Source organism: Penicillium expansum (genome assembly GCF_000769745.1).
Source record: "Penicillium expansum strain MD-8 chromosome Unknown contig254, whole genome shotgun sequence".
NCBI classification, from domain to species: domain Eukaryota; kingdom Fungi; phylum Ascomycota; class Eurotiomycetes; order Eurotiales; family Aspergillaceae; genus Penicillium; species Penicillium expansum.
Genome location: NW_015971250.1, coordinates 23,638 through 37,705, shown reverse-complemented (window position 1 = coordinate 37,705; position 14,068 = coordinate 23,638). Strand labels below are relative to the sequence as shown.

Below are 14,068 nucleotides of genomic sequence, written 5' to 3'. Positions count from 1 at the left end.
TACGGTTCCGCAGGTCTCCACATTTCTTTCTCTCCAACTTCTGCCACTTGAACCATTCTCTCTCACACACATTTCTGCCCCATGAATTCTATTCGCCAGGTCCAGGCGCTCAATAAGCGCGAGCTTGAGCATGCGATGTGAGTTGAACCCTTATAAAGCTCCCGCAAAGCTTTTTTTCCCCACTGACAGTCTTACCTTCCACCTATAGACCCCCAGAGGCATCATGGCATGCAGATTACCGCGACACAGCCTATATCTACATCGGAGGGCTTCCATTTGATCTATCCGAAGGTGACGTTATCGCAATTTTCTCGCAGTATGGAGAACCGGTACATGTCAATCTAGTCCGCGACAAGGAAACAGGCAAGAGCAAGGGATTTGCCTTTTTGAAATATGAGGACCAGCGCAGTACAGATCTTGCCGTCGATAACCTCGGTGGTGCAACTGTCATGGGCCGTTTGCTTCGGGTGGATCATGCGCGCTACAAGCGGAAGGATGATGAGGAAGAGCAGGACAATGTCGCCAAGTTGATGGGAGATCCGGCTATCAGCGAGAGCAAGAAGGCCAAGGAGGACGATCGGAGAGAAATAGAAGAGAGGCGACCGATGCTGAAAGAGGAGAAGGAGCTAGAAGAATTGATTCGCAACCACGACGGGGAAGACCCAATGAAGGAATTCCTCATTGAGGAGAAGAAAGAAGAGGTCGCTACTGCGATCCAGTTGTGGAACAGCACCAAGAAGTCATCTCGGCGACGCGACGACAGCAGAGAACGATCAAGCCGGCACCACCGTCGACACCGCTCTCGTTCTCCTCGCGAGCGAAGACATCGAGATGATCGTTCTCCAGATAGGGAGAGGCGATCTCGTTATAGGTCATCCGAAAGAGGAGAAAAATCCAGAAGGGACCGATCACCGAGGAAATCGCACTCCCCCGAGTCCCGGAGACACCGCAGTGATCGGGATAGACATGATCGCCGCCGTTGAAAGGTACATGAGATATCATCATAAGTCTCCCAAGGTTATCTACGACGCTACAAATCTTTCTCTCCGAGATTCTCTCCTTGCAACTTGGGTCATCCTGACCAAATAAGAGTGTTCCCAGTCCAGAAAGCAATGCAATGATTCAAGCTTGATGCTGGTAATAAGCTGGGTGCTGCGGACAAGGTGTTCGTTATTTGGTGTGCGATATACTACCACCCTTGTTGTGACAGAGTGGAATTGTTCTTGATGTCAACCAAGGTATCTTTTCCAGCCATCCCGCAAGCAATATCTCTTTCCGTCCTCGTCCTCTCGAAGCACAAATTTCTCCCAGCGCCCTTCTTTCCCAGATCCAACTACCAACAAAGTCTGGTCATTGCACCAGCCTATGAGGCCTTTTTGAGGTCGACCAAATGATGATCCGATCGGTGGGACATGCGGAGAGCTCAGGTTGGCTTGTTCACCGATCTCAAAATGTGCGCTGGCAAATGAATAAACGTCCGAGAAAACACGAGGAAGCAGGGGAATTTTGCCAAGGATTCCCCATTTCTGGCTGGGAGCTGCTTCCTCAGATGCTGGTGATGGCGACTGACTGCGACGAGTGATGGGTTGCTGGTGGGGGATATCAAAGATGTGGAGAGTGGATTTGTCAGATGTTACTGCCAGCAAAGTATTGGACGGCGAAAAGGAAATTGAGAATACCACTGCGTGGTCAACACCGCGTCGCAATTCTGCCAGCTTCGTGCAATTCCCTGTAGCGAATATACGAACCAAAGTTCCCTGTACAGATGTCAATAAACCACCCATAGATGATCACAGCCAAGAGAACTTACAGACTCGCTTGCAGTCGCCAGCAAATGCCCATCAGGACTCAGGGCCATAGCACGCAATGGTGTGCTATGTGCGGGTATGATGCTGATGTTGCCGGTCTCCAGCTCTATCATTTGGACCTGACCCGGAGACCGACCTGGGAAGGCCAGCACCTTGTTATCGAGACAGGCCAGCCCCAAAGGGTTGTCGGAGGTCTCAAAGACAGATAATTTCTGAGGAGGGTTGGAGAATGCAAATACATGGACGCTGTTTAATAAAACAGCGACGATTTTTGATTTGGAAAGACGGACACCGAGGACGGAGGTGCGGAATTCAAGTGTGATGGCCGCTTTCTGTTTAGCATCGTCCCATATAACCAACTAAGAATGTCTGTGAGCTTGAATGCTCATAAATTGTACTGGGGATAATTGCTTACCTTGTTCTGTGGAAATTTGGGGTTTTTTCCACCCCCGACAATAGCCAAGTAGTTCGACTGGCCAAGCATTTCCGCCACCCCAATACCTGCGTTGAAATCTTAAATGCAAGGAAGGTAGTCAGAATAAGCGCTTCCATATTCAGTTTATTCACGACTTCTTGAAGATCAATTGCTTACCTCTCAGAACCTTGAGCTCGCAAGGGTTGGCGTTATATACTGTTCGAGTCGTTGATCAGCCTCGGCTCCATAGTTCATGATATGAGCTAGCTTCTTCCAAGGTTCTCCTGACAGCTGACTCAAGCTTCTCTTACCACAAAATCCGGTGTCCAAGCCCACCGAGAAGCAGCTGTTATCATGATTAAATGTTGCTGAGAGTGAATATGGCCCGGTGGACTCATCGATAGATTGGCGGGTGTTCATTGCTGTATGTCAACGTAGCATAGGGAATAATTTCTTGATGAGATAGATAGTTGCGGGTAAGCTCTGTGCAACAAAGTCCCCAAATCTTAATAAATAGTTGATCTTAAGGATCCTCCCAGGTTCAAATGGTTCAAATGGTTCAAATGGCTTCATAGGATGTCTGGGATCATCCCCGAGCTTCTTAATCGATAAGAGCAATGCGGGCAAGATCCACATTGACACCTCAGGTCTCGAGTTAGGTAATCATACGGTTGCCAACAGCGACCCACTTTGATCAACCCCTGAGTTGCTACTTGATGTTTGTTGATGGCGATGAAGGTAATATTAATATTGTGTATGCAAATAGGGAGAGATATTCAGTATATAATTGACAATTTAATGCATCTTGTTTTTTTTTCTCTACATCCACTAATCAATTGTGACTTATCAAGAGCTTTGTAGAAGTAAAAAGCAGTAGACTGGAGAAGAGGAGCTGTCCCGTGATTGGCCACCTATTTGGGAAAGGGGGAAACACGAACTGTCTTTCCTCCCCCCCCCCTACTCTCTCCAGACTCTCAGGAGAGCCAAGTTTCACACCCTTCTTCCTCGTTATTAATTCCTTGCTTTGGGCTTCTTTCTCCGGATTACACCACTTTAATCTTCCTTTAGCTCACAATGTCGTCAGCCCTCAACGCGGTATGTACATTCTCCCCTTTTATTGGGAGCTTCCCGCCTTCTCAAAAAGTTTCCTAAGCTAATTGCATGCCCGTACTCGTTCCGGGTAGCTCAAGATTCGTCGCAAGAAGAATGTTAAGAAGGGTATCCAATTCTGTTTGATGGTGTGCGGCGCCAGTGGAACAGGTATGTTGAAACGAATTACTCGGCTTCCAGGGACTAACCGGATCTCCTTTCTGCGACAGGCCGCACAACTTTTGTCAACACTCTCTGCGGCAAGCAGGTTCTAGAGGGCAAGGATGCCGATGATGCTGCCAATGCCCACCTTGAGGAGGGTGTCCGTATCAAGCCCGTGACTGTCGGTCAGTTGAAACCGTCCCCCGCGCACGGCGCTTAAATCAAGGTATCAATACTGACACCCGGGCGACAGAGCTTGAGTTGGACGAGGAAGGAACCCGCATCTCCCTCACTATCGTTGATACCCCCGGATTTGGTGACCAGATTGACAACGAGGCCAGGCACGTACACACAGATTCTCGACACATGTTCATAGACTGACTTTTTAGATAGCTTCGGCGAGATTGTCGGTTACCTTGAGCGCCAATACGATGATATTCTTGCAGAGGAGTCGCGAATCAAGCGTAACCCCCGTTTCAGGGATAACCGAGTGCATGTTCTGCTCTACTTCATCACACCCACCGGTCACGGTCTCCGTGAACTCGATATCGAATTGATGAAGCGCCTCTCTCCCCGTGTTAACGTCATCCCCGTCATTGGAAAGGCCGACTCACTCACCCCCGCCGAATTGGCCGAGTCCAAGAAGCTGATCATGGAGGACATTGAACACTACCGCATTCCCGTCTACAACTTCCCCTACGACATTGAGGAGGATGATGAGGACACTGTTGAGGAGAACGCCGAGCTCCGTGGACTGATGCCCTTCGCTATTGTCGGTTCCGAAGACTTTGTTGAGATTGACAACCGGAAAGTGCGCGCGCGCCAGTACCCATGGGGTGTCGTCGAGGTTGAGAACCCTCGTCACTCAGACTTCCTGGCTATCCGTAGCGCTCTGCTCCACAGCCACTTGGCTGATCTGAAGGAGATCACTCACGATTTCCTCTATGAGAACTACCGTACTGAGAAGCTCAGCAAGAGTGTCGATGTTGGATCTGGGTACGTTTCTCCCAATACTAGAAATCACTACAATCAATCTACTAACACACGGACGAGTAGTGGCTATGATTCTGCTATGAACCCCGAGGATCTTGCTTCCCAGTCTCACCGCCTCAAGGAGGAGCAGCTCCGCCGCGAGGAGGAGAAGCTCCGTGAGATTGAAATCAAGGTACAGCGTGAGATTGCCGAGAAGCGACAGGAGCTCTTGGCTCGCGAGAGCCAGCTCCGAGAGATCGAGGCTCGCATGCAGCGCGAGCAGCAAAGCCAGGGCAATGGCGGCGAAGCAGCCAACGGGGAGGCCTAGATATACCCTGTCGACGATGCAGCTCATTCAGCGGGGCGCCGTTTCGCAATGTGATACCGTTTGTGCCAACATGGACTTTTTATGGCACCAACAAGTTGGCTTTTGTTTATGGGATAATATTGACTGTTTATTCACGTTAATAGCTTTTTTCTTCTTTTCTTCTTACCTCTGCGGGGATGGGCCACCTCATAGATTACGGCACTCCGGTCACGAATTGTGGGTGCAATGCTTCTCATTTCTAATGGGAAACTGAACCATGTCGAGTTGGGTATTGTTTTTACCAGTTTCTGGAATCCATCCTCGATATATTTCCCCCGCGTTCAACCTGGTGATTGCCTTGCTTCCAGCACATGTTTTCCGTCGTGTCCAGGTCATCCTGTCTTTTTTTCTTCTTTTGATCACATTCCAGCTGCCCCCGTGACCTGTTGCTGTATCATTTCTATTTCTTCCTCTTCTCTGCTTCCTCTCCTGTTCTTGTCCAAAGTCCGCAGCGCAGCAATATTCCCTCTTCTCTTGTTTTTTTTTGCGTTCGTGGCTCCTGTCTTGCTCATTATCTATCCTTTCTCCTCGCCTGTCTTCCTACCCCCCGATAGTAATTGAGGAAGAAAAAGTACCTGACTAGCTCGCTTGCTTCTGTCTCTTTTGGTTCTGCCGTTGTAGTCGGTTACAGTGTACTATCTATAGTAGTATGCTTTGGTTTGTGTGACCATAGCCAAGCCGTCCAATTATATCTATACAGATTGAACATATCCTCCGGGGCTTGCTCAACCTATCTGTCTGGTGAAGGAAGATGGGCAAGTTTATGGCTTCACCAGCAAAGCGATTAAGTTCTACCTAATTTCACAATTCTATGTCTACTGGTAGATAAAAATGACCTGGTTATATATAGTTATGTATGTATTCATAACTGCACATCGACCAGTCATCAAGCTCTGGGCCACCAACACGGAGATATATATCTCGTTGCTTGATGCATGTTATTTTCATTATGCTAGCGTGAGAAAAATGGAAAAACAATATGAAAGAAGATCGAATATTATGATTGTATTTAATCACTTAAGTCTACTGCAATTCTCCTCATCTGAAATGCAATGGTGCCATTCACATCAATGAAATTCCTAAGTATAACAGACAAAGATGCCTCGAACTCAAAACAATACAGGTAGAACGAAGACGTCTCGAGAATATGACCATGCGGAAGGAGACAGAGCCATCGGGAGATAGAAAGAGCTAAAGAAGAAAAGGTAAAAAATTTTAAGAAGAAGAGAAAAAAGAGCATATGCAATCAGCAAGAAGGTAAAAAAGAAACGCAGTGAAAAGCAAGAAAGCAGACACGCAAGAAGTGGTATTTGCGCTCCATTGTACATTGCGTAGAAAAGATGGGAAAAAACCCCGATCTGGTGTAATTGGTGTCGAGGAAAAGGAGGAATTGGTAGTTGCGAAGTAGATGTGGATGATCCGCTGAACTGTTGTACAGAAATCACAGTACGTACAGTCACAACTTCGCCAGTGTGCTGAGATGGCATATGCAGTGAAGGGAGGGTGTTATTGAGAACTTTAGGAAGAGACCTCAATGCTCTGTGAGAAGAAAGATGCGTGCGACAGCGTCAAAGCGGCGATGTCAAGCAGGGGTTTATTGTGGCATGCACCCGTCAGACATTAAGCGGCGGCTGGCTGAGGCTTGTTGGTCCAGAAATCTAAACTGGCAACAGTGTCATAGCCTCGGTCATCTTCATAGGCGTAGATAATCTACCAAAAACAGTCAGCGCTTGATCAGTGATAAAAGACCGCAGAGAAAACACCCGGGAATGTAAAAAATAGAAGTAACATACCTCACGAGTGGAACTGTGTAACATGCGAATATTCTTGCCGGTCATAAGGTGCGTCAATTCACTTGTTTCAACGTGCCGAATTTCAACGAAATTGGGTTCGAACGCCAGGATGTAAGGGTAGGACAGCGCGAATGAGTTCGGGTTGCCCTCCCAGGCGATCCTCCAGTCCGGACGGGCTCGCCACCCGTTGCGGTTGACGAAGAATGAGAAATCACTATAGTTGAGGAGGAACTCGCCATTCATACGTTCAATATGGATCGGCTTGACATTCTCCTTCCGTGCCACGAAATCAAGGGACGTGTCGGCCTGGTCAAGGAGAGACTGCGTTTCCGTTGTTTCTAGACTGACCACTTCAAAGCCACGCGCACAACCAACACACAGAGTAGAACGCAGGAAATGGATGGAAGAAGACTCGGCAGGGATATAGTATTCCTGAGTGAAAGTGTTAGTGTGAAGCGAACCACAAAGATATAAAAGAAAATACAAACCTTGAATGGCTTAAGAGTATCCTGGCCGCCCTGGAACATTTTGCTGACAGCAGACTTCTTCTTTCCCTTTGCCAGATTGTCCATCGGCTCGTAGACCTTAATCGTACTTGATAGAGCTGATGTTTTGACTGAACAAACAAGATGACGACCGAGACCAATACCAGCCTTGAAAAAGTTGGCATGGCCCTGAATTTTCTTGGGCCGCTTTGCCATGCTGTTCTGACCCTCGACGTAATCGAGAGCATCCATTGGATAAGAGGAAAGCGTTTTGTTTGCCAGAACCAACAGCAGCTGGTACTCTTCTAGAGTGTCGATTTGCGTGACTTGGGTAGCCTCTAGAACCTTTCTTGGTTTTGCTGTTTTGTCTTTGGGCCAGCGTTCAGAGACAAATATACCATTATCAGTCCCGTAAACCAACTTCCGGCCTCCATCTGGTAGCAGTTAGCGAGTGAGACTTGAGCTGAATAAGGGAATTTTCACTTACCAATCGGAACAAGGCAGTTAATCCGGTTGACCGCTGCGAAGAAGCCCTCGCTCAGGATCGTTTTGTTGTAGAAATTGCTGTTTCGTTCCCATAGTTTGTGTTGTTGTTGCTCGACTGCTTCGATAAACTTTCGCCGGGTGGCGGCGTTTGTGGCATAGAGAGTTTGTTCGTAACCACCTTTGCCGAGATGTCGGAACGTGATAGGCAGTCCACCATCCTTGGCAGGAGGAGGATTATTGATGACAGTCTTGTTGGACAGGAGACTGGACGAAGGTCTTTTGGTAATACCTAGTCGTGGGATAACCTCTTCCATCTGAGCGATTACCAACAGTTCCAAAGGAATTGGTTTCCTGTAAACTCGAGATTCCTCACGTTTATTCACCACTTTGACGCGAACAAGAAGGACCGCATGGTCAAAGAGATACGCAGTAACATCGGAGCTGTCGGCCGTAGTTTTCTTGAATGACATCTTCATGAGCATTTGCCGGTTTTCTTCTGTAAGCTTCAAATCAACATAGTCCGCAGAGTTGAACTTCAGCGCAGCGTTCAGTTGGACCAAGTTGAAATGGTTTTCCGCTTTTCCACTTTCGGCATTAACGCGCGAAAGGAAGTCCTTGATCAGCTTGATGGCCTTCGGAATATCTTCCTTGTCAGGGTTGCCATCTGCACTGTTTTTGTAAACACCTTCAAGCAAAAGCGGGTATCTTGCAAGACGAGTTGTAGGCTTCGTCAAGTAACCGTTCAGTTCCAGCTTCCGAGATTCCTTGAGACGTTCCGTGTCTTCAACAAATTTGGCAAAGGCTGGGTTTGATGCTTTTTCCTTCTCAAACTCGTACTTTCCGTAGAGCTGGTTGGCACCATATTTGATGAAAGGATCGAAATTAGGAACATGTTGACAGAAGATGTCGCCAATTGTTTGAACGACTTGACTCTCCTTTTGTCGGGCATTCAGGGCTTCACACAGAGCGCTGTTGACCTTGAGAACTTCCAAACAATTGCCGAACACAGTTCGGATGAACTTCTCACGCCGGTGTTCCGGAATTGGGGAGTGAGTGGTGGTTCCAGCAGCGCGCAATGGTCGCATCCAGAAATCCCGCAAATATTCAAGATCCTTGACAAAATCACGCTCCGTGTACATGAGCTCGAAGATAACCTCCTGTCGTTTCTTCTCGTGATCATCAACGGAGTCCGAGACCTCCTTGGGAACCGTGCTAATCCATAGCTTTTGGTTATCATTGTCGTCATCATCGTCAGGTGGCAGAGCAGTTTTGGATTCCGATGTTCCCAGTACCGGCTGAGGTTTCAGATTCAACCTGGCTTGCTGCTCGAGCCGTCGCGGACAAGCAATAGAATAGCAGAGTGTGTCCCGGTTGCAAGTGGGAGAATAACATTCAGTCAGTAGAGTAAAGACTCCATTAACCTCGGTTATCGACTTGTCTTCTCCCATTGTTTCCTTAAACTGATAGACCTCTCCGGGGGCATCTCGAAGACGGTGGTCGTATGTGACATCGTGGAAGAACTTTTGAGCATCCAGCGCACGGCCGAGCAAAAGAGCGAGGTTGCGGTCGTTGGTTCTGATAATGGAGCCAATCAAGTCCACCGAATCAGTACCCGAGAACGCATTCTGATACGACAGACCGTTCTTCTGTCGTTCGCCGAGTGAGATCTTCTCCCTGAAAATCTCAGCGACAAGAGAAAGCAATGCAGGATATACCACCGGAACTTTCCGTTGCGAATCTCTAGAAACAAGGGTAACTTGGCCGGAGGAGACCTGTGTGGCTTGGCTTTGAACGCTCATCGTTCGATCGGGCGCAACAGTGGATGCCATAGACATGGTCCGAGATCTCTGCGATGCATCACTTGGCTGACGAGATGCAACATACTCATCGGGGCTGGCCTGCATTATTGAGTCTTGTCTTATTGGAATCTGCTGATCGTGACTTGACGGAGGTCTGCGGTGTGGGATTGACCTTCCGCTGCTCATGATATGTGGATCCCGATCTGATGACCACGAAGTCATAGACATAGCTCGTTCGTTCGTATGCTTTTCTGGGACGGGGCGACCGAGCTGTGTGACCTGGGCCCCAGCATGATACTGTTCACGGCGAGAGGCAGTGGCAGAGGTGTGATTGAAGTTGCTTGGTGGAATCTGATAAGGCGGCCCGCTTAGTTTTGCCATTGATCTTGACCGAGTTGAATCAGAATTCAGCGCAGGAGGAGGCATAGGGCGATTGAAGTCCCTAGGATCTGGGTACTGCGGAGCAGGGCTTGGTCTTGACTCGAGACGTTGAGGTCGAGGATAGGCAGCAAAGCGTTGTTGGGTATTTGGGTTGGGTCGAGGAGGCTGATATGTAGACATTGTTGCCGAGGCCCCTGGATTGTAGGCCTGGTATTGCCCAGATGGTGGTGGTGGAGGATATCCATTTGGTGGTGCCGATGGCGGTCCGTGTCCATTTGGCATATGCCGTGTTGGCGGCGGCGGCGGTCTCTGAAATTGGGGTTGTGCGACATGCGACGACATGGTATGAGCGCGAGCCTGGGAGAATTGCGGAGTCTGCGAATTCATGGTATGGGAGCGTCCTGCGGGTGGTGCGCCTCCAAAAATGTCAGAATATGCTGCATCCCGCTGCGTGGACGAGGCGGGTCCGTGAGGCCGGTAATTCCGGCTACGCTGGCCCCCCAAATCCGCCATTTTCACAGATTATCAGCGAGAGAGGACGAGTAGCGGTGGTTTAAGAAGATACGCAAGTTATCTATTCCAGGAGCAGGAGGCGAAGAAGGCGAAAGAGGTATCGGGGTTGATCGTGGAGAGCGTTCAGGGCGTCGCAAGAGGTCTGTTCAAGATCGTAGACAACGGGAGAAACGATAGAGGTGGAACGAAAGAAAAAAAATTCCGTAGGCAATGACCTCGAAAGAAATGATAGATTGTCTCAAAGCACTGATGGGACTCAATATTCCATAACTCCCCTCAGATTGGATGGGGAATTTAAGAGGCAATATCAAAACGGTATTAATGGAATAGCGCCAGGAGCCGTGAGCGCAACAAATTCAAGGCTCCTTTCGATTTCATGCCCTCAGCATCCTCCCAGATTTGAGGTGAGTGATAAAGGTAGGAGAGTTGTTGAAGGTGGGGGTGATAGTTGGATGTTGAAAATGCAGCAATAAACTGGGGNGGGGGGGGGGGGGGGGGGGGAGAGGGACCCAGGAGAACGAGGATGGTGAAGGTGACGGCGATGCCGGTATGGTAATTTCAATACAAAGACTCCTAATATGCGAGCAATAGGGCGTTCAGAATCGATATCTGAAATACAACAGGTACGGTATCGTCACCGCCCAGGACCAGACAATGGCGTGGACTACGGCGGGCGAAGTGGCCATGTGGAACACCAAAGCCCCGAAACCTCCAGCTATCAACAGCCCGAACTTCTCCCTGCCCTTGATCTTGTATCAAACAGGTCTCATTTTCTTCTTTTATTTCTCCTGTGTGATTTGCAAGATTAGTCTTGCTCCAACGTCACGATGGCAGACAGCGAGCTTGCGCCCAAGTTCGCTCCGTTCTTCTCCTTCGTGAGTTCGAGGTCCCAAGAACATTGGCGTTGGTAGACTAACAAGCTTCCTATACTAGGCTGGCATTGCCGCTGCAGTGAGTTGAACTCATTATAACCTTTATCTGATTCGATAGTACGCTAACAGTTCCCTGCAGATGATCTTCGGGTGTACGTGAAATACCTCGCGTGGATGGAGCTAGATTTCTAGGTTCTAGGTATTCGGACAAACAGCTTACAATCTCACAGCGGCAGGAGCAGCTTATGGCACAGCAAAGTCCGGCATTGGAATTGCAGGTGTGGGAACCTACAGGGCTGATCTCATCATGAAGGTAAGACGCCATTTATTCGGGATGACTGGTTCCGCGATGGACAGGACGGTAGCTAACTGAGTTTATTGCTGCAGTCACTCATTCCCGTTGTTATGTCCGGTATTATTGCAGTTTACGGTCTCGTTATCGCCGTGCTCATTGCGCAAGCAGTGGGCCCAACAACCAATATGAGCTTGTACACGTACGTTTTGAGAGATGGGCGGATATGGAGCTTGACACAAGCTAATATTGCATAGAGGCTTCATGCATCTTGCAGCTGGAATGTCAGTTGGTCTTACGGGTGTGGCTGCTGGTTATACGATTGGAGTCGTGGGCGATGCAGTAAGGAACCTATATGCGCAGCAACGTGAGAGGACTATTGAAGCCCTAACATCTACTCTAGGGAGTTCGAGCATACATGCAACAGTCTCGGGTCTACGTGGGAATGATTCTCATCCTGATTTTTGGCGAAGTTCTTGGGCTTTATGGGTATGTTTCTGAGTTAGATCCTTCAGATTACTCTTACTAACATGGTCAGCTTGATTGTTGGTTTGATTCTAAACTCGAAGTCTTGAGCACCGAGTGATTTCATACGACAACTTATTCCACCACACTTTTTTTCTCGTTCCGCTATCGGCCATCCTGAGCTTGAAGAGACACTATTTAATAGATGTGTACCAAAAACTTAACCAGGACAGATAATGGCCATGGGACTGGATCGAGATATGGACTGACTGGCTTCTGAATCGAATACATTCTTATTTCTGGTGTACAATAAAAGGATCTTATACAAATCTTTTATATCATTCGGGTCAAATCAAAGCTAAGAGCTTACTCAGTCCGGTTTATCACCGTAGTTTCTTCCCGTTCAGCCCCGCCCCCCATAGCAAATACGTCAGAGCCAGAACTTCCATTCTTACAACTCTTTGCCCCGCGATTTTTCTGAAACCCCAGGCTCTTTCAAATTCCTCGAACCCTCAATGTTCTTTATGATCTGAAACCCGGAGTCAAGCTGTGTTTCCGATTGGTGGCGCGCTAACGGGGTCTCCATACACTTTTTTTTCTCTTACCGCGACATGATCTTTGACCATTCTAATGGCAACCGGAGCAGTACAACATTCGCCAAATGAGGCGCCAGGAACTATGGTCTTTCCTAAGCTAAATGCCAACCTGCATCACAGGGAAAAGCAACTCGTCGAGTCCCTCCGCCCTTCTCCGCGATCCTCGAACCCTTTTCTCATCACCGAGCGCCAGGATGAGAAGCAACTGTGCATCTCGTCGAGGAGTCTGCATGTGAGCGATTTTATGCTCGTCAAGACTCTTGGAACCGGTCAGCGCGTGGCCTAACCTATATTTCTCTTACATGAGTCGCGTCTGACTGTTTATATTTTTTTTCATCGTATAGGCACTTTCGCTCGAGTGTGGCTCGCAAGGTTAAAGGACCAAAAGGACAAGGACAAAGTTTATGCGTTGAAAATTCTGCGAAAGGCGGACGGTAAGCGCCACTTTGTCTAACGTTGCGCGTGGCGAGGAATAACTCGTGCTGATTGCGACTGGAAAGTGATTAAACTCAAGCAAGTGGAACATGTGCGCAACGAGCGCAAGGCCCTCGCAGCGGTCATTGACCACCCTTTCATCACCACCTTGATCGCGTCGTTCTCGGATGAGAAGTGCCTGTACATGCTGGTATGGCAACCTTTTTTGCGGAACTCGGATTATGTTTTGGATGATCACAACATGCTGACAAAGTGTTAGCTGGACTATTGTCCTGGAGGTGAAATATTCACGTATCTCCGACGACAACGACGCTTTAGCGAAGAAGTCTCGACATTCTATGCCGCCGAAATAACAATGACAATTGAGTTTCTGCACGACGTCCATGGAGTTGCTTACCGAGATCTCAAACCGGAGAATATCATGTTGGATGCCGAGGGTCACCTCAAACTTGTTGACTTCGGGTTTGCAAAGCAAGTCGATAATCGCGAGACATACACATTATGTGGCACACCTGAATACCTAGCTCCAGAGGTCATTCAAAACAGCGGCCATGGACTTGCAGTGGACTGGTGGGCTCTTGGAATCTTGATCTACGAATTCTTGATCGGACAGCCTCCCTTCTGGGACCAGAACCCTATGCGCATCTACGAGCAGATCATCGAAGGCCGTATACGTTTCCCACCGAATATGCCGGCCGCAGCACAGAACATCGTCTCTCTACTCTGTAAAACAAATCCATCAGAGCGACTGGGCCACATCTCTGGTGGCTCGACTCGAGTCAAGTCCCATCCCTTCTTTCAAAATGTCATTTGGGATGATTTGTTTTATCGCCGCGTAAAGGGACCTATAATTCCCCGCCTATCCCACCCCGCGGACACGGGTAACTTTGAAGAATACCCGGATCCCCCCGACCTCAGAAACTCGAACATTTACACGGAAGATCTGAAGAAGAAATACGAGCCGTTGTTCAGTGACTTCTGAAAGATTTCTTTGCCATTACAGCCCATCAAGCTCTCACCGAACCTTCGTTCTTCCGACATTATCAGAAGACTGCCATCTCTCTCTAACCCCACGGGACCCCCACAGACGCGTCCCCGGTGAGCGAATGCTCCTCCACCCAGAGGTCGCGCCCGCGGT

The 14,068-nt window shown here is 48.6% G+C and overlaps 5 protein-coding genes across 5 annotated transcripts; 3 read left to right on the top strand and 2 right to left on the bottom strand.

The window, feature by feature from the left end:
- Positions 1-81: 81 nt before the first annotated feature.
- On the top strand, positions 82-983 carry PEX2_072680 (IST3 family RNA-binding protein; the record flags this gene model as incomplete). The annotated part of the gene is made up of 2 exons (XM_016744538.1): positions 82-137; positions 209-983. The coding sequence occupies 2 exons, from the start codon at positions 82-84 to the stop codon at positions 981-983; spliced, it is 831 nt and encodes a 276-aa protein (XP_016600509.1).
- A 246-nt stretch (positions 984-1,229) lies between these two features.
- Positions 1,230-2,292, bottom strand: PEX2_072670 (phosphatidylinositol-3,5-bisphosphate binding protein HSV2; the record flags this gene model as incomplete). The annotated part of the gene is made up of 3 exons (XM_016744537.1): positions 1,230-1,757; positions 1,811-2,167; positions 2,224-2,292. The coding sequence occupies 3 exons, from the start codon at positions 2,290-2,292 to the stop codon at positions 1,230-1,232; spliced, it is 954 nt and encodes a 317-aa protein (XP_016600508.1).
- A 1,005-nt stretch (positions 2,293-3,297) lies between these two features.
- aspA (uncharacterized protein) lies at positions 3,298-4,774 on the top strand (the record flags this gene model as incomplete). Its single annotated transcript, XM_016744536.1, has 6 exons — positions 3,298-3,318; positions 3,408-3,483; positions 3,543-3,659; positions 3,728-3,790; positions 3,864-4,470; positions 4,531-4,774. 6 exons carry the CDS (start codon positions 3,298-3,300, stop codon positions 4,772-4,774), a joined length of 1,128 nt encoding a protein of 375 aa, XP_016600507.1.
- A 1,659-nt stretch (positions 4,775-6,433) lies between these two features.
- rom2 (putative Rho guanyl nucleotide exchange factor (Rom2)) lies at positions 6,434-10,270 on the bottom strand (the record flags this gene model as incomplete). The annotated part of the gene is made up of 4 exons (XM_016744535.1): positions 6,434-6,523; positions 6,607-7,038; positions 7,095-7,525; positions 7,579-10,270. The coding sequence occupies 4 exons, from the start codon at positions 10,268-10,270 to the stop codon at positions 6,434-6,436; spliced, it is 3,645 nt and encodes a 1,214-aa protein (XP_016600506.1).
- Positions 10,271-11,097: 827 nt separating this feature from the next.
- PEX2_072640 (AGC-kinase, C-terminal) lies at positions 11,098-13,912 on the top strand (the record flags this gene model as incomplete). Its single annotated transcript, XM_016744534.1, has 11 exons — positions 11,098-11,145; positions 11,204-11,221; positions 11,282-11,294; positions 11,373-11,455; positions 11,530-11,636; positions 11,692-11,776; positions 11,838-11,923; positions 12,616-12,764; positions 12,840-12,929; positions 12,996-13,120; positions 13,190-13,912. 11 exons carry the CDS (start codon positions 11,098-11,100, stop codon positions 13,910-13,912), a joined length of 1,527 nt encoding a protein of 508 aa, XP_016600505.1.
- Between the last annotated feature and the right edge of the window lie 156 nt (positions 13,913-14,068).